Source organism: Macaca thibetana, chromosome 7, assembly GCF_024542745.1.
Source record: "Macaca thibetana thibetana isolate TM-01 chromosome 7, ASM2454274v1, whole genome shotgun sequence".
In the NCBI taxonomy this organism is placed as follows: Eukaryota; Metazoa; Chordata; class Mammalia; order Primates; family Cercopithecidae; genus Macaca; species Macaca thibetana.
Genome location: NC_065584.1, coordinates 108,962,786 through 108,982,410, shown reverse-complemented (window position 1 = coordinate 108,982,410; position 19,625 = coordinate 108,962,786). Strand labels below are relative to the sequence as shown.

General features: G+C 43.3%; 1 protein-coding gene across 1 annotated transcript in view; it reads right to left on the bottom strand.

Annotated features, from left to right (window-relative positions):
- LOC126958086 (E3 ubiquitin-protein ligase HERC2) overlaps positions 1-19,625 on the bottom strand; it is a 221,225-nt gene that overhangs the window by 174,714 nt on the left and 26,886 nt on the right. Inside the window, exons 4-5 of the mRNA XM_050796222.1 lie at positions 15,603-15,737; positions 385-604 (exon numbers count right to left, since the gene is read on the bottom strand). Coding sequence (XP_050652179.1) covers positions 385-604; positions 15,603-15,737 — 355 coding nt within the window. The remainder of the gene's footprint in view (positions 1-384; positions 605-15,602; positions 15,738-19,625) is intronic.

Genomic DNA, 19,625 nt, shown 5'->3' with positions numbered 1-19,625 from the left:
TGGTGGCATGTGCCTGTAGTCCCAGCTACTCAGGTGGCCGAGGCGGGAGGATCACTAGATCCCTGAAGTTCAAGGTTACAATGAGCTGCACCATTACACCACTGCACCCCAGCCTGGGTGACATAGCAAGACGTTGTCTCTCCAAAAACGAAAATTTAATTGAATAAAATAAAATAATGACACAGATTACATAGTACGGTCTGTTACTACATGAGCAAATTGGCAAATCCATTCTCCAGATTATACAAAACATACAAAAAGGGAAAGAATAAATTTCAGAAGCTGAAGACAGACACTATATTGAAAACCTTAAACTTTCTGGAACAAAACAGTCTGAATTTTATATTTCACTGGCATCAAGATTCTTTCTTGCTTTATTGTTACCTTTTTTTGTCCACAGGAGGCAGAGAAATGCTGCTGCTTTTCCACTTAACTTTGACATTCTCCTGAAAAACGGTTCTATTCAAGGCAATGAAATAGCGCTCCAAGATCAGCAGCCTCTGCTTGAGTCTCAGGGCTGAGAGGGTGGTGGTGGCTGACTGGACGGCCAGGGCCTGCTGCTCTTTAACCAGCACAGAAAGACACTCCTTCAGTTCATTTACATCTAGAAAACAAGATAAGAAAACATCTCCCCTGTGGACAATGTGGCCACCGTTGGTTGTGACGTTGAGAAAATGGATGATGGCAACAGGTGGTACTGGAAGGCATGACATGTGGCAACAATGGTTTTAACCAGTTTACACATATGAGTTCAGGCAACCCTCACACCCAGCACGGTCAAGCAGTGCTGTCCATCCATTCTGTGGATGAGGAAACCGAGGCACTAAGTGGTTAAGCAACTTATCCGAGGCCACAGAGAGCAGTGCAGCACATGACAGAGACCACTCTGAGCCACCATGGCACGCTGCCTCTCTGGAAACATCATACAAAAGACGTTGGCCGGGCGCCGTGGCTCACGCCTGGAATCCCAGCACTTTGGGAGGCCAAGGCAGGTGGATCACTTGAGGTCAGGAGTTCGAGACTGTCCTGGCCAATGTGGCCATGAAACCCCTTCTCTACCAAAAAAAATACAAAAATTAGCCGGGTGTGGTGGTGCGTGCCTGGGAATTCCAGCTACTCAGAAGGCTGAGGCACGAGAACTGCTTGAACCCAGGAGGCAGAGGTTGCAGTGAGCTGAGACTGTGTTGCTGCACTCCAGCCTGGGTGACAGAGTGAGACTCTGTCTCCCAAAAAAAAAAAAAAAAAAGTTACTAACACAGAACTCTGAAGTCAATATTAGTCAATATTTCTCAGCAGCACATCTCCTAAACAGAGAAAAACAGCCATTATATTCATGTTGCAAAACCAAATTCAAAATAAAAGCGATGTCTTGATAAAATTATCCAACATGCATGACTCATGAAACACATTTATGGACATGTTTTAGAAGAAGACAAAGTAACCAGTTAAAATACACATTCTAACTAGTGATATTTCATTACATTATTCTCTCTACTTCTATGTATCTTTGAAAATTTCCATACTAAGAAGTGTTTTATAAGTAGCTAGAAGGCAGTCACGTGAGTGAAAATAATTCAAAGGATTCTGGACTTTCAACTAAGCATACATCTACCTCAGAATACAGATCATTATAGGGGAATTGTAAGTTACCTCCCACCAATCCCCTATAACAGCACAGCTCCCAGTGGCGGGGTGAGAGCTGGGCTCTTCTGTGCTTGCCTGTCTGCTGCTTATTAGCCTGGAGACCAGCAGCCAACAGCTTCGCAGCCCTGGATCCTCACAGGTAATAGCAACACCCCTACTGGCTGCCTCCCCTTTCCAATAACCCATTACCTGGATATGCTCTCCACGGGATGGGAGAGACCTCAGAAGGCATTAAAGAGACACATCTCACCACTCCCTAGAAAGGCACAGGATGGCGCATACTGTGCCCAGCACCAGCAGTAGGATGTGAGACCTGGAGCTTTGCAGCTAAGAGCTAATAGTTATTTAAAACTACATGATTATGATAACAGTACACGTGTTCTGCTTGAATTTACTAAATTCTACTGCTGGCTTATAATTAAATCATGTGATATTCCATGTTTGGATATGCTTATTTAATTTTTACAGAAAAAATGTTAAAATTATTTCACATAGCCATTTGTTAAAGCACAGCATAACTCAGCAGACTTGATTTAATCTGTATCATCTTATATATATCACAATCTTATTTTTAAGCACATTTAAGAGTTATTCAGTTGCTTTATCAAAAACTACATACTGCTTTTACATGATTTAATAATATATAAACCTCTTGATAAAAAATGCACAAAAAAATAAAAACAAAATACATGAAGAATACTGAATTGCACACTGGGCTCAAGATGAAGAAGCGAAAGACTGACAGGTAAAGCAGTGCCCCTGCCCTTCTCTGGGCATCCCCACCGAGCCACCCTTCAGGCAAGGAGGCTGGCCCAGCACTTCAAGGGCCAAGCCCTTCCTGAAGACTCACTGTATTTCCACTTTTAAATAATACATCTCCCTTCTGCTTGGCTGCGGAGCTCAGAAACAACCCCAAAGCTCTAAGAGCCCAGCTCTGCCCTTGAGCACCCCCGTGCCCTTCTCCCTGACACCTTCCCGCTTATTCCGTCGCAATCCTGCCTGCCCAGTCCATCAGTCATGCATGCTCTGAAACAGTGGGTGAGAACATGCACAAACCATGGACACTACTGGGGAGTCAGAACTCCCACCCCTGCCTCATAGTAACCAGGGGCCTCTAGGCAAACTGGGAAGTCTGGACTTCCTCTCGAGCTGCTAGTGATGAGGTGAAGCACGCCCTATCCCAGCCAAAGCAGGGTCACAGAAAGATTTAACCACTTACACAGAACACTTCAGTAAGACCTAGAGTCGCCTAACAACATGTTCCATTGAGAAAGTCACTCATGGCCGGGCGCGGTGGCTCACGCCTGTAATCCCAGGACTTTGGGAAGCCGAGGCGGACGGATCACGAGGTCATAAGATCAAGACCATCCTGGCTAACAGGGTGAAACCCCGTCTCCACTAAAAAATAAAAAAAAAAAAAAACAACTAGCTGGGCGAGGTGGCGGGCGCCTGTAGTTCCAGCTACTCGGGAGGCTGAGGCAGGAGAATGGCGTAAACCTGGGAGGCGGAGCTTGCAGTGAGCCCAGATCCGGCCACTGTACTCCAGCCTGGGCAACAGAGCGAGACTCACTCATGATACCAACAACCAGGAAGATCTAAGACCAAATTTTAAAAAACAATTATAGAAATACCACAATGGCCGGGCGCGGTGGCTCAAGCCTATAATCCCAGCACTTTGGGAGGCCGAGGCGGGCGGATCACGAGGTCAGGAGATCGAGACCATCCTGGCTAACATGGTGAAACCCCGTCTCTACTAAAAATACAAAAAAAATTAGCCGGGCGTGGTGGCGGGTGCCTGTAGTCCCAGCTACTCGGGAGGCTGAGGCAGGAGAATGGCATGAACCCGGGAGGCGGAGCTTGCAGTGAGCTGAGATCCGGCCGCTGCACTCCAGCCTGGGTGACAGAGCGAGACTCCGTCTCAAAAAAAAAAAAAAAGAAATACCACAATGAAAGATGTGGGCATAATGTGGCAAATAATTAAAAGCAGCCATGATAAAAAGGTTTCAACAAGCAATTACAAACACATGTGAAATAAATGAAAAAATAGAAAGCCTAAGACAAGAAAAGGAAAAGAAACCAAATAGAATTTAGAACTGAAAAATACAATAACCAAAATAAAAACTCAGTGAATGGAAATAGCAGTAGAATGGAGGAAAAAGGTCAAAGAATCAGTGATGGAAAAGATAGAAGTTACTCAACGTGAATAACACAGAAGAAATACACGCCCCCAAGGCGGGGCGCGGTGGCTCACAGCTGTAATCCCAGCACTTTGGGAGGCTAAGGTAGGCGGATCACAAGGTCAGGAGTTTGAAACTAGCCTGGCCAACATGGTGAAACCCGATCTCTATTAAAAATACAAAAATGAGCTGGGCATGGTGGCAGGCACCTGTAATCCCAGCTACTCGAGAGGCTGAGACAGGAGAATCGTTCGAACTCGGGGGGAGGCGGTTGCAGTGAGCTGAGATCGTGCCATTGCACATTGCACTCCAGCCTGGGAAACAGGGAGAGACTCCGTCTCAAAAAAAAAAAAAAAAAGAAAGAAAGAAAGAAATATATGTCCCCACAAAAAAAAAAAAAAAAAAACAGTCTCGGAGACCTGTGGGACTATAACAACTCTGGTCACTGAACTCAGGAAGGGACAGGAGAAAGAAGGCGGGCTTGAAACTGTACTCTAAGAAGTGATGGCTTAGAAGTTCCCAAATTTGGCAAAAGACATAAATCTACAGATCTAAAGTAAGCAAACCCTAAACAGGATGAACCCAAAGAAATCCAATCTAAGACATATCATAATCAAACTCCAAAAAACAGAAGACAAAACATTTCAAAAGCCACTAAAGAAAAACAGTACCTTAGCTATTGTGGATTAACAAGTCAAATGACAGCGAATTTCTCATCAGATACCATGGACCCCAGCTGAAAGTACGAAATATTTTTCAAATGATGAAAAGAACCATTACCACAGAATTCTTATATCCAGGAAAAATGTCCTTCAGGAATGAAAAGGAAAGCAAAACATTCTCAGAGGAAGTAAAACAGAATTTGTCACCAGAAGACACACACCAAAAGAAAGGCTAATGGAAGTTCTTTAAGCAGAATGGCAACCATCAAACAAGAAAACCCTGGAACTTCCAGAAAGAAGAGCATGACACGCACACCTATGCATAAATACAATACACTTTTTCCTCACCTCTTGACTTTGCTAAATTATGTCTATGGGTTCAACCAAAAATTATAACACTGTCATATGTGGTTATCAATGTAAGCAAATGAAATACTTAAGGCAAATATATTATGAAAAGGAGAACATAAAGGAACATAAAGGAAGGTAGTTTCTATATCCCAGAAGCTGGTAAATGACAACACTAGGTACAATCTGGTAAGTGTTCATACACACACAGGTTGAGTGTCCCTTACAAAACGCTCAGGAGCCCAAGTGTTCCACATTCAGATTTTTATCAGATTTAGGAATATTTGCATGTAAATAATGAGATATTTTGGGGATAGGACCCAAGTCTAAATACATTCATTTATGTTTTATACATACCTTATACACAGAGCCTGAAGGTAATTTTATATAGAATGCTTAATAATTTTTTGTATGAAACAAAGTTCATGCTAAGTACTTACAAATGGAATTTTCAACTTGGGGGCATCACACTGGGGTGCCAAAAAGTTTCAAATTTTGAGGCATTTCAGATTTTGGATTTAGGGTTCAGAGATGCTCAATCTGCATGTAATATATCACCTAGAAAAGTCACTAAAAAAGCTATACAAAAAGATACACTCTAAAACACTATAAATAAAATAGAATGCTAAAAATGGTCAAGTAAACCACAGAGAGGCAGGAAGAACCGAACCGAAAAAATGAAAACCAGAAGAAACAGAAAATACCAAACAAAATGGCAGTGTTAAGCCTCAATTTACCAATGACATTAAATTAAATGTAAACAGTCTAAATACATCAATTAAAAGACAGACACTGGCAGAGTAGACTAGAGAACATGATGCAGCTACATGTTGTCCATAAGAAAGTGACTTCAAACAGGCAAACTGAAAACAGAAGTATAGAAAAAGAAAGATCATGCAAACATTACTGAAAGGACAGCAGAAGTTGGCTACATTTATATCAAATAAAGTAAACTTCAGAGCAAAGATAATTATCAGTAGGGCCAGGCACAGTGGCTCACGCCTGTAATCCTAGCACTTTGGGAGGCCAAGGGGGGTGGATCACCCGAGCTCAGGAGTTTGAGACCAGACTGGTCAACATGGCAAAACCCCATCTCTACTAAAAGTACAAAAATTAGCTGGACCTGACGGCGGATGCCTATAATTCCAGCTACTCAGGAGGCTGAGGCAGGAGAATCACTTGAACCCAGTGGGGTCAGACGTTGCAGTGAGCTGAGATCGCGCCACTTCACTCCTGCCTGGGCAAAAGGAGCAAAACTCCGTCTCAAAAAAAAAAAAAAGATAATTACCAGGAACAGATGGCAACATTATAAAATAAGAACTTGGTCAATCCACCGTTAAGAGGAGCAATTCGAAACATGTATACACCAAACAAACAAAAACAATGAACAGAACTGAAAGGAGAAAAAGACATATAGTTGGAGACCTCAAAATCTCCCTCTACAGCTGATAAAATTAGGAGACAGAAAAACTGCCAGGATATAGAACTCAACATCACCATCAATCAACTAGATCCAATCAAAATTTATACAACACTCCAGTCAGTAACAGCAGAATACAAAATCTTTTCAAGTATCCACAAAACAAATACTAAGTTAGAACATATTCTGAGGCATAAAACAAACCTAACAAATTTTTTGAAATTAAAGTCACACAGCCTATGTTCCCTCAAACAATGGAAACAAATTAGAAGTCAACAAGAGAACAATTACAGGAAAATTGCCTAACTCTCAGAAACTAAACAATAAACTTCTAAATAACCCATGGATCAAAGAGGAAGTCTCAAGGAAAATTTTAAAATATATTCTGAACTGAGAGAAAATGCAAGTACAATACATCAAAATGTATGGGAAAGAGCTACAGTGGGTGAGAGAAATTTACAGCACTAAATAAATGGTACATTAGAAACTTGGAAACAAATGAATAATATAAGTGCCCCCTCAGCAACCTAAAAGAAAAACATAGCAAAATAAACCCAAAAGTAAGTAGAAAGGAAGAGATAATTAAGGTAAGAGTAGAAACAAAAGAAACAAAGTGAAAACAGAAAAACAATAAACAGTAAAGCAAAAAGCTGGATCTTTGAAAAGATCAATAAAACTGACACACCTCTCTAAGCAAGACTGACCAAAAAAAAAAAAAAAGACATAAATTACCAACATTAGTGTTGAAACAGGCTCTGAAGATATCAAAAAAGATAATTAAGAATTACTAGGTACAACTCTACACACGCAACTTTGACATCTTGGGCAAAATGGACTTATTCCTCAAATAATACAAATTACCACAACTCACCAAATATAAAATAGATTATTTGAACAGCCCTACCACTCTCAAGAAAACTGAATTCCTAATTCTAAGAATCCCCAAAAAAAGAAATTACCAGACTCAAATGAATTCACTGGATAATTCCATCAAACATTAAAAAATAATTAATACAGACTGAAAACAATCTCTTCCAGAAACTAGAAGAGGAAAAACCTCCCAATTCATTTTAAGAAGCTAATATTAGCATGATATCAAACCTAAAGACAGTACAAACTACAGAACAATATACTTTATATATACAGAGACATACAAAAATATTCAATTATTTACAAGCAAGTAAAATTAAACAAAATATAAAAAGAATTCCACATCATCGCCAAGTAGTTTCATTTCAGGAATGCAAAGCTGGTTCAACAGTCAAAAATCAATGTAACCCACCCTATTAATAGGCTAAAGAACAAAAATCGCATGATTACCTATCAATTGATTTAGAAAAAGCAAATAACAAAATTCAATACTCATACATAATAAAAATTCTCAGAAAATAGCAATAAATGGGAACTTCATCTTGATAAACAGCATTTACAAAACCTTAAGCTAAAACTTATGCTAACAGCTCCTCCTAGACCTACTTTACACTGCAGAGTGAATCATTAAGAATGATTTAGATAGTTACTAAGAGTTTACTGTCCTAAGAGATTACAACACCCAATGGCCAGCAAGCCCTTTTCATTAGACAAAAAGAAAAGCTGTGATCTGTCAACACTCCCAGAAGGTCCACTGTGAAATGTGCACCTCTGAACTCCTGCTGAGGGCCTACACGCTGCAATGTTGAGAAGTGTCCAGAGGTCTCCTTGGAAACACTGAAAAAAAATGTGAGGGACTGATGGATGAATAGAGGCACGAAAAGGTGGAGAGAGCTGTGATAAAGAATGTGGGATAACGCCAGCGGCACAGTCTTAGGTGGTCAATACGTGGGTGCGCACTGTAAAACTCTTTCAACTTTTCTGTATTTTTTTTTCATAATAAAATGTTGGAAAAAATAAATCTGTGAAAAAGGAAGCTTTAGTCAAACACATCTAAGCAAAAGAAAAAACAAGTTCTAAATTCCCATGGCTCAAATTAATGTGTTTCTCTTTTTAGGTTGAGCTGGAAGAGCAAAAAAGAAAAAAGGAATGAAAGGAATAGGAGCTATTCTAAAAGCTACAAATTCCACCTGCAGTTTGATTAAAGATGACATGGCTCAAGAATATGCTTTTGATTCAAGCTCCTTCAAGGCTGCCAGGTAGAGAGCTGGCTCTGCGAAAGCTCTGTACCTGTGAGCAAGCAGAGCTTCCAAAGAAAACCCTCTTCATTAAAGCCACCGTGAGTCAATAAGCTGGGCTTTAATCTGAGCAAGAAAGGTATTATTTTTGATCTAATTACACACCCATAACTGTAGGTACTTTGATGCCTAGGTGAGGGGAAAGAAGGAGAAGGGAAAAACAACAGATTTTTAAAATCACAACAAATGTTTATCAAACAGTATGTGCCAGGCACTGACTTAGGAGCTTCAAGTGCATTATTTCATGTCATTTGCACAGCAACTCTCTGGTACTTTCATTTATTTTATATATATTATATAATTTTAATTATTTACATTATATTATACTTATTCCTTTTTTTTTTTTTTTTTTTTTTTTTTGAGACAGAGTCTCACTCTGTCACCCAGGCTGGAATGCAACAGCACGATCTTGGCTCACTGCAACCTGAGCCTCCCAGGTTCATGCTATTCTCCTGCCTGAGCCTCCCCCAGAAGATGGGACTATAGGCGCCTGCCAACCATCCCCGGCTAATGTTTTTGTATCTTTAGTAGAGATGGGGTTTCACCATATTAGCCAGGATGGTCTCAATCTCCTGGCCTCGTGATCCGCCCGCCTCAGCCTCCCAAAGTGCTGGGATTACAGGCGTGAGCCACCGCGCCCAGCCACTTGCCGATTTTATACATGAGAGGCCCAAGGTGAGACAAAGTGATTTGTGTAGAGTCAGAGATAAAGCCAAAATTGATACCCAAACAGACTGAAAAACTTCTCTGCCAGCAGATCTAGAAATGGTAAATTAGGGAGATCTTCAAACTGAAGGAAAATGATACCAGAAGGCAGCTGGGCTATAAACAAAACCTTAAGGGCCCAAAATGGCAAACATGTAGGTTAACATACAATACTTTTATTTGGCCACTCAAGGTGGCTCTTTGGGAGGCCCAGGCGGGTGGATCATCTGAGGTCAGGAGTTCACCAGCCTGACCAACATGATGAAACCCTGTCTCTACTCAAAAATACAAAATTAGCCATGTGTGGTGGCAAATGCCTGTAATCCCAGCGACTCGGGAGGCTGAACCAGGAGAATAGCGTGGACCCAGGAGGCAGAGATTGCAGTGAGCCAAGATTGCGCCATTGCACTCCAGCCTGGCAGCCTGGGCAACAAAAGCAAAACTCCATCTCAAAAAAAAAAAGCCGGGTGTGGTGGCCACGCCTATAATTCCAGCACTTTGGGAGGCTGAGGCAGGTGGATCACCTAAGGTCAGGAGTTAGAGGCCAGCCTGGCCAACATGGTGAAACCCTGTCTCCACTAAAAATACAAAAACATTAGCTGGGCATAGTGGGGTGTGCCTGTAATCCCAGATACTAGGGAGGCTGAGGCAGGAGAACTGCTTGAACCCAGGAGGTGGAGGTTGCAGTGAGCTGAGATCATGCCATTGCACTCTAGCCTGGGCAACAAGAGCAAAACTCTGTCTCAAAAAAAAAAAAAAAAAAAAAAAGACTTTTTTTTTCTTTTCAATTTTGAGGGGAAAAAATGTAATTGCCTATTTAAAGCATAAACAAAAACAGTATATTGTGGGGTTTACACCATGTTTCACTTGGATATATGACACAGCAACACAACCAACCAAGAACAGGTCAGAAGCAGGAAGCCGTAGTCAGAGAACTGCCCCAAGGCTCAGGCAGGGTAATACCATTAGAGAGTAGACAGCGACAAGTGAAAGATGTAGCGGAAAACCCCAGAGATGACAGATTTAAACCCAAGTGGTCTAAAGACTCCAAGTAAAAACCAGAGGTTGTCAGGCTCAATAAAGAAGCAAGACCTAATTATATGATACCTGAAAGAAATCCACTTCACACATACACAAAGGTTGAAAGTGAAAAAAGCTAAACCTGGCAAACACACCACACAAATACCAAATCAGAAGAAAGGATAGTAGTCAAACCAAGGTGACTTCACAACAAAGAACGTCACCAGAGATAAAGGGGGTCAAATTTACGAAAATGATGTAAAAATCCTAAAAGTGCGTGCATCGTATAACACAGTTCTCAAATACATGAAGCAAAAACTGCAGAGCTGAAAGAAAATAATCTGTAATTGGCATGAGATTTCAATTCTCCTCAGAAGAAAGATGAACTAAGCAGTGAAATTGCTTTTCATGCCTCCCCAGCACAATGGAGATACCCCAGGGAAACAAAGGCCAGTCGCTGGGCCTGATCTCCCCAGAATGCTGAGACCGGCTTCTCTGTAAATAAATGACTGGTATTTGCTAGAAGAGTCCTTATCTATGAAATGTTTTTAGCAAGATGTGGTTAGTTTAGGATTGTGTTTGGTAAACATACCTAAAATCCATGGACTTATGGGACATGGTTCCCTGGAAAAAGTTCCCTAAAGTGTATAAACTATTTGACTACAAAACGGAAACACTACGCATCCTTAATGCTACTTGTGCAGTGAGAGGAGGACGCACCTCAGCACCTCAGCGAGAGGACGAGGCACCTGAGAGGACGACGCACCTCAGCACCTCAGCGAGAGGAGGACGCACTTCAGCAGCTCAGTGAGAGGACGACTCACCTCAGTGAGAGAACGACACACCTCAGCAGCTCAGTGAGAAGACGACGCACCTCAGCGAGAGAACGCGCCTCAGTGAGAGGACGACGCACCTCAGCACTTCAGGGAGAGGACGACGCACCTCAGCGAGAGGACGCGCCTCAGTGAGAGGACGACGCACCTCAGCACCTCAGGGAGAGGACGACGCACCTCAGCGAGAGGAGGACGCACCTCGGCGGGAAGAAGACGCACCTCAGCACCTCAGCAGGAGGACGACGCACCTCAGCGAGAGGAGGACGCACCTCAGCCGGAAGACGACGCACCTCGGCGGGAAGAAGACGCACCTCAGCACCTCAGCGGGAGGAGGACGACGCACCTCAGCGGGAGGAGGACGACGCACCTCAGCGGGAGGAGGACGCACCTCAGCGGGAGGAGGACGCACCTCAGCGGGAGGATTACGCAGCTCAGCGGGAGGACAACGCACCTCAGCACCTCAGTGAGAGGACGACGCACCTCAGCGGGAGGACGACGCACCTCAGCGGGAGGAAGACGCACCTCAGCGAGAGGACGCGCCTCAGTGAGAGGACGACGCACCTCAGCACCTCAGGGAGAGGACGACTCACCTCAGCGAGAGGAGGACGCACCTCGGCGGGAAGAAGACGCACCTCAGCACCTCAGCGGGAGGACGACGCACCTCAGCGAGAGGAGGACGCACCTCAGCGAGAGGAGGACGCACCTCAGCGGGAGGAGGACGCACCTCAGCGGGAGGAGGACGACGCACCTCAGCGGGAGGAGGACGACGCACCTCAGCGGGAGGAGGACGACGCACCTCAGCGGGAGGAGGACGACGCACCTCAGCGGGAGGAGGACGACGCACCTCAGCGGGAGGAGGACGACGACGCACCTCAGCGGGAGGAGGACGACGCACCTCAGCGGGAGGAGGACGCACCTCAGCGGGAGGAGGACGCACCTCAGCGGGAGGACGCACCTCAGCGGGAGGACGACATACCTCAGCGAGAGGACTACGCACCTCAGCACCTCAGTACCTCAGTGAGAGGGCGCACCTCAGTGAGAGGAGGACGCACCTCAGCGGGAGGATTACGCAGCTCAGCGGGAGGACAACGCACCTCAGCACCTCAGTGAGAGGACGACGCACCTCAGCGGGAGGACGATGCACCTCAGCGGGAGGACGACGCACCTCAGCGAGAGGATTACGCACCTCAGCACCTCAGTACCTCAGTGAGAGGGCGCACCTCAGTGAGAGAAGGACGCCCCTCAGTGGGAGGAGGACGCACCTCAGTGGGAGAACGACACACCTCAGCACCTCAGTGAGAGGAGGACGCACCTCAGTGAGAGGTCTCATCTCTCAGGCGGAGTTCAAACAGGACGAACCTGGGGGAGTTGCACAGACTGTCCCATATCTCTTCCTGCTTTGCCTGAGCACACAAGTGAGGATATTACTTGTATCTTTAAAGTTCCTAAGTAATCTGGTACTGATAAAATCTCTGAGATTCACATCAAACTAATGTGGTAATCCAACCTTGCGTGTTAGTTCAACTCCTCTCCTAACAGTGAATAGAACAAGTAGGCAGAAAATTATTTCAAGTCAAGGATACCTGAACACTGACAACTTGATCTCACTAAGCGTTACAGAGCAGCAAAATACTTTTTTTTTTTTGAGATGTAGTCTCACTTTGTCACCCAGAATAAAGTGCAGGGGTGCAATCGAGATTACAAGTGCCCACCACCACACCCAGCTAATTTTTGTTATGTTTGGTAGAGACGGTTTCACCATGTTGGCCAGGCTGGTCTTGAACTCCTGACCTCAAGTAATCCACCCACCTCAGCCTCCCAAAGTGCTGGGATTACAGGCATGAGCCACAGCACCCAGCCATTCTTATTACGTGTGCATGAAACATTCCACAGAATACACCATATTCTGGGGCTTAAGACAAGCCTCAACAATGAAATCACAGAATATGTTCTCTGACTACAACCAATTTAGAAATTGTTAACAGGAGATATTTGAAAATCCCCAAATATTTCAAAATGAAATAACACATTTCCAAATAATAAGTGGGTAAAAGAAGAAATTAAAAGGGAAATTAGAAAATATTTTCAACTGAATGAAGATGAAAATGAATAAACATTTCCAAATTTGTGAAATGTGGCTAAACAATGCTTAGAGGGAAATTTATATTATAGTTTTGAACACTTGTTAGAAAAGACAGAAAATCGAAAGTCAATGATCTAAGCTAAGCCTTTACCTTAAGAAACTAGAAGAGACAGAAGAGTAAATGGAACCCAAAGCCAGCAGAAAAAAGGAAATAATAAAGAGTAGAGCAGAAATCAATGAAAAAGAAAACAAAATCACTAAAACCAACAACTGGCTCTTTGAAAAAACTCAAACTGATAACTTCTACTAAGACTGAACAAAATGGAAAGAGAGAAAATACAAGGCACATTTCAGCAAATTTCTGGATAACAGACAGTATGTGCTGGTACTTACTACATGCAAGATAATAGCATACGCACTTTGCCTGGCCTACTGTACTGATCCCATAATAACCTACAAAGTGGGTACTATTATTAACTGCAGGTACGAATTTTTTTCTTTTTTTTTTTTTTTTGAGACGGAGTCTCGCTTTGTCTCCCAGGCTGGAGTGCAGTGGCGCGATCTCGGCTCACTGCAAGCTCCGCCTCCCGGGTTCACGGCATTCTCCCGCCTCAGCCTCCGAGTAGCTGGGACCACAGGGGCCCGCCACCACGCCCGGCTAGTTTTTTGTATTTTTAGTAGAGACAGGGTTTCACCATGTTAGCCAGGATGGTCTCGATCTCCTGACCTCATGATCCACCCGCCTCGGCCTCCCAAAGTGCTGGGATTACAGGCTTGAGCCACCGCGCCCGGCCACGAATTTTTTTCTTAAGAGACAGGGTCTGACTCTGTCACCCAGGTAGAGGCACAATCATAGATCACTGCAGCTTCAAACTGCTGGCCTCAAGTAATTCTCTCACCTCAGCGTCCCAAAGTGCTGGGATTACAGGTGCAAGCCTGGTGTCACAAATTATTTTTATATATGTACATTTACACATGTACGTCCATGCAAGGAAAAGAAAGTCTGAATATCCACACCGAAGGGATAATAGTGGCTAACTCTTAGAGGAAAACTGAAATTTGGGTGGGCAGTCAGGTGAAATTTCTGCTTTATAATCTATATATTTTTATAAAAAAACATTTATTCCATGTATTTTTTTTTTTTTTTTTTTTTTTTTTTTTTGAGACGGAGTCTCGCTTTGTCGCCCAGGCTGGAGTGCAGTGGCCGGATCTCAGCTCACTGCAAGCTCCGCCTCCCGGGTTTACGCCATTCTCCTGCCTCAGCCTCCTGAGTAGCTGGGACTACAGGCGCCCACCACCTCGCCCGGCTAGTTTTTTGTATTTTTAGTAGAGACGGGGTTTCACCATTATTAGCCAGGATGGTCTCGATCTCCTGACCTCGTGATCCGCCCGTCTCGGCCTCCCAAAGTGCTGGGATTACAGGCTTGAGCCACCGCGCCCGGCCGTATATTTTTAATTAGAACAAAAATGCATCAGACATTTCAAAAATTGAATTACACAAAAAAAAGTATGCATAGAACAAATATATGGGTTTTACTGGTTTGGATAAAGGCAAAAGATTATGAACTCCATCCACAATAAAGAACTCCTATAACCCAAAACAAAAAACTTAATTAAAAAATGGGCAAAAGGGCCAGGCGCAGTGGCTCATGCCTGTAATACCAGCACTTTGAGAGGCCGAGGTGGGTGGATCACTTGAGGTCAGGATTTCAAGACCAGCCTGGCCAACATAGTGAAACCTTGTCTCTACTAGAAATACAAAAAATTAGCCAGGCACAGTGGCAGGCACCTGTAATCCCAGCTACTCGGGAGGCTGAGGCAGGAGAATCACTTGAACCCAGGAGGCAGAGCTTGCAATGAGCCGAGATTGCACCACTGCACTCCAGCCTGGGCAACAAGAGCCAAACTCTGTCTCCAAAGAAAAAAAAATGGGCAAAGGATTTGAATAGACATTTCTCCAGTGAATGTATAGTAATGGTCAATAAGCATGTAAAAAGATGCTCAGAATGACTAATCAACAGGGAAATGGGAAATGCAAATCAAAACAATGAGATGCTGTACCTACTCACAAAAATTAGGATGGCTATCATCAGAAAAGAAAAAGTGTTGGTGAGGATATGGAGAAATTGGAACCTTGGTATACTGCTGCAAGAATGTAAAACAATGTAGCCACTGTGGAAAACAGTTTACTGGTTCCTCAAAAATTTCATTTACACCTGAAATCTCAGCAACTCAGGAGTCTGAGGCAGGAAGATCCCTTGAAGCCAGGAGTATAAGACCAGCCTGGACAACACAGTGAGATTCTGTCTTTAATTAGTCAACTGTGATGGCTGGGTAACCATGTGAATATACTTAATGCCAATGAACTGTACACCTAAAAATGGTTAAAACGGTAAGCTTTATGGTATGTATATTTTACAATATTTAAATTTAATTACATTTTTAAAAATTGTTACCAAAAAAATACTAAGAATCCATCCAAGTTATATAGAAAAGGAATATCAGATCAAGCTTTCCAAAGTGCCAAAACTCACAAGATTACCTGGTTGCTTGCCCCATACCCAGCTTTCCAGGATTGACTTGGCCCTATATACAGGTGCAGGAGTTTCTTCTTCATCCTTTTTCTCTTTGTCATTCATATCTTCTTTCTTTGTTCCACTCGGTTCGACACTATCATCTGCAGAATTAAAAATATTTTAATCTGTAACTGCTTTTCAGAATGCCATACCATTAGTCTCTGCAAATGTCCCTCCCCGAAAAGTTACAACACACATCATTAATTGAATGTTTGCCCACTTAAAAATAAAATACATCAGTCACACCTGTAACAGATCCAGTACACTTTTCATAAAGAAACCAATATATCACCCGGGCACAGGGGCTCATGCCTGTAATCCCAGCATTCTGGGAAGCCAAGACGGGTAGATTACAAGGTCAGAAGATCAAGACCATCCTGGCTAACACAGTGAAACCCTGTCTCTACTAAAACACAAAAAATTAGCCAGGCATGATGGCGGGCACCTGTAATCCCAGCTACCCGGGAGGCTGAGGCAGGACAATGGTGTGAACCCTGGAGGCAGAGCTTGCAGTGACCCGAGATGGCGCCACTGTACTCCAGTCTGGGCAACAGAGCAAGACTCTGTAGCAAAAAAAAAAAGAAAAAGAAACCGATATAACAAATTATTCAAAGCATATCTTCCAAAATGATATTCCATCAACTTCCTAGTACACTTCACAACTGAGAAACTTAGTCTTTGATATTTACCTACTTCAATTTCACACCAATTGCCTTTTTCCAGTGAGTCCCAATGCTTGTGTATACATGGGAAAAGGGAGGGTGTAGAACAGGAGTATGATTCAAAAATCTTTCAACTCTTTACAAGGCCCTACTCCACTGCCAACTGAGAAGCACTGCTATGCAGGGGCGCTGTCACTGAGAGCAGAATTCAAGAGCACTGGGACACAAAGGAAAAGCTGAGAACAATGACTTTAGGCCACTGACGATGTGAAGTTTCAGTCAAAAACAACTGTCATAAAACTCCTTACATAGTAAGCGAAGAGCAGAGAGAACTAACCTTAACCTTGAAGTGTAAACACGTTCCATTACACAAGGCTATTACTAAACATCCAAACAACATAAGAAAAATGTATCGAAATCGGTGAAAGACATGATATCCCATCCAAATTACAAATAACGAGTGCCTAAAAATCTCTAAGGAAACAGATCCTCTGTTTACAACACTTCTGACACCAAATGGATGGACTTTTGCACAAGGCAATTCTCAGTTCTCTGCAACACCCATCTACGTGTCCCACAGTGCAATTCAATTCTGAAACTAACTACCTAGAATTAGCAGACCCCACAGGTTAATAACAGGAAAGAAAAGGTATAATGCTGAAAAAAATATCCAAAGAACTAAGGGCTGAAAACTTCCTAAGTTCAGCAAATGGCATAAACCTAGGCAGACTGAAGAAGCCCAAACAAGATAAATCCAAAAGAAGCCATGACTAGGCACATCATAATCAACTGCTAAACACTAAGGACAAAACCTTCTGAAAAGTGCCACAGAAAGCAGGTATAGAAGAGTGTGTTGTGGGGCCCGAAATTAAGGCTAAATATTACGTGCTGCCTTGACGTCAGTAAAATCAAGAAGGCCTCAAATAGCCTAACCACAAGGTCTCCCTCCAGCTCTGCTCCCACGGATAAGGTCCCAAAGCCAAACAACCCTCCTTATCATGGAGACCCGACCCCAGCCTGCTCATCCCTGCCGGCCCAGAGTTATTCAAACAAGCCAATCACATCTTCCCATGGAAGCAAAGTCATCTCACCCTCTTCTTACTACAAAATGTGCCTCCCACAGCCCCTGGTGGTTCACTCTGTTCCCAAGTGCAGCCCCCGTGTGGCATGCGGTGTCCCCCACCTCCACGGCTGTGAGCATGCATCACTAATAAACTGCTATTTCATCTGTCCAGTGTCGGTGTCCTATGTTCAGCCATCCCATATCCCTAGGGCAGGAATCTTCTAGGGTTATAAACAGAACTTTAATCAACCTCTCCTTGGTTATTTTACTGGTTCCATGATACAGCTGCTTCTGTGCAAAAGATCTGAACAGAAACTTCACAGAGGATACAAGAGTGGCAAAGAACATGATATTCAGCATCATTAGCCATTACGGAAATGCAAATTTAAACCACAATGAGATCCCACTAGACTTGTTAGAATGGCTCAACTAAAAATCACTGATAACACCAAGAGCTAACAAAGACACAAAGCAACAGAAACATGACAGATTGCCAGTGGGAATGCAAACTAAAACAGCCACTTTGGAAAACACTTCAGCACATGATCCAGCTTTCACACTACTAGGTCTTTATCCTAGGGAAATGGAAACTATATTCACACAAAATCTGTACAGAAATGCTCACAGCAGGATTACAATTGCAAAAGAAACATGGAAACAACCACAAGGTCGTACAACAGCGGAATGGATAAACACAATGTGGTACATCCAAATGATGAAATACTATTCAGCAACAAAAAGAACTATTAATACACAGAACAACAGACAAACCTCAAACATATCACTGGGAGTAAATGAAGATGGTTTCAAAACATTAAAGTATGATTCCACTTACATGACATTCTCAAAAAGAATACCCTGTCCTGATGGAGAATAGATCAGTGGTTGCTAGGGTATGAGGCCAGGGAACATGTGATAAAAAGGAGTAGCACAAGGGAGCTTTTGGGGTGATGAAACTTCTCCATCCTGATGATGGCAGGGGTTACATGAATCTACAGAACTCATAATTTACTTAACTAGGGATCATAATAAATTTCATATGTTTTTTAATTTAAAAAATGTTGGCTGCGTGTGGTGGCTCACACCTGTAATCCCAGCTACTTGGGAGGCTGAGGCAGGAGAATAGCTTGAACCTGGAAGGCAGTTCATGCCACTCAAAAACAAACAACAACAAAAAAAATGAAAATAACCTAATATGTACTATACAAAGCATCTGGCCTACCAACAACACATTACCCTTTTAAATCTTTACAAAAAACCTTGAAGGAGGCAGGTTTTGTTGTCTCCAGTTTACCAAGGTAGACACCTGGGATCACAGAATACAGAGCAGAACCCAGCCAGGAACACAGCTCAGGTAAGAACACAGGTGCTGGCACTAAATGCCAGACTCTGCACTACATGTATGTGTGCACGTGTGTATGTGTGCGTGTGTGTGTGTGTGGTCACTAACCACAGCCCAGGGGCCAAACCCAGTCCACAGCCTCTTTCTGTATGGTCTGAAAGGAAAGAAAGTATTTTACTTTTGTTGTTCTTTTGAGACAGAGTCTTGGCTCACCACAACCTCCACCTCCCAGGTTCAGGCAATTCTCCCGGGTTCAAATGATTCTCGTGCCTCAGCCTCTGAGTAGCTGGGATTACAGGCGTGCACCATCATGCCCAGCTAATTTTTTGTTTTTAGTAGAGATGGGGTTTCACCATGTTGGCCAGGCTGGTCTCGAACTCCTGACCTCAGGTGATCCACCCACCTTGGCCTCCCAAAGTGCTGGGATTACTGGTGTAAGCCACCACGCCCGGCCACCGTATTTTATATTTTTTAATGATTGAAAAATAATCAAAAGGAAAACAGTAGTTTGTGACTTGCAAACATTCTGTGAACGTCATCTTTTGGTGTCCATAAATCAAGTTTACAGAATGAACCTCCCCTGCCCACTGACGTAGTGTTGTCTGTGGCTACTTTCGCACTACAGCTGCAAGGGCCCCTGGCTATGACAGAGACCATATGGTTCACTGAGAGCTTAAAATATTTACTATCTGGCCCTTTAGAGAAAGTATGCCACCCCTACCCTCCATCTGGCTATAAATTTTACAAATAAAAAAAATGCAACATTCATAATTTTAAACTCAGTACACTGGAACACTGCTCATCTCCCTTCTGCAAGACGAAAAGCTTCGACAGTCACCAGGAAGCAGACAAGAACCCTAAGTACACCTCAAGTGTTATTCTCAGGAGCATAAATTACAACACTTTTACAACAGCAAAAGCA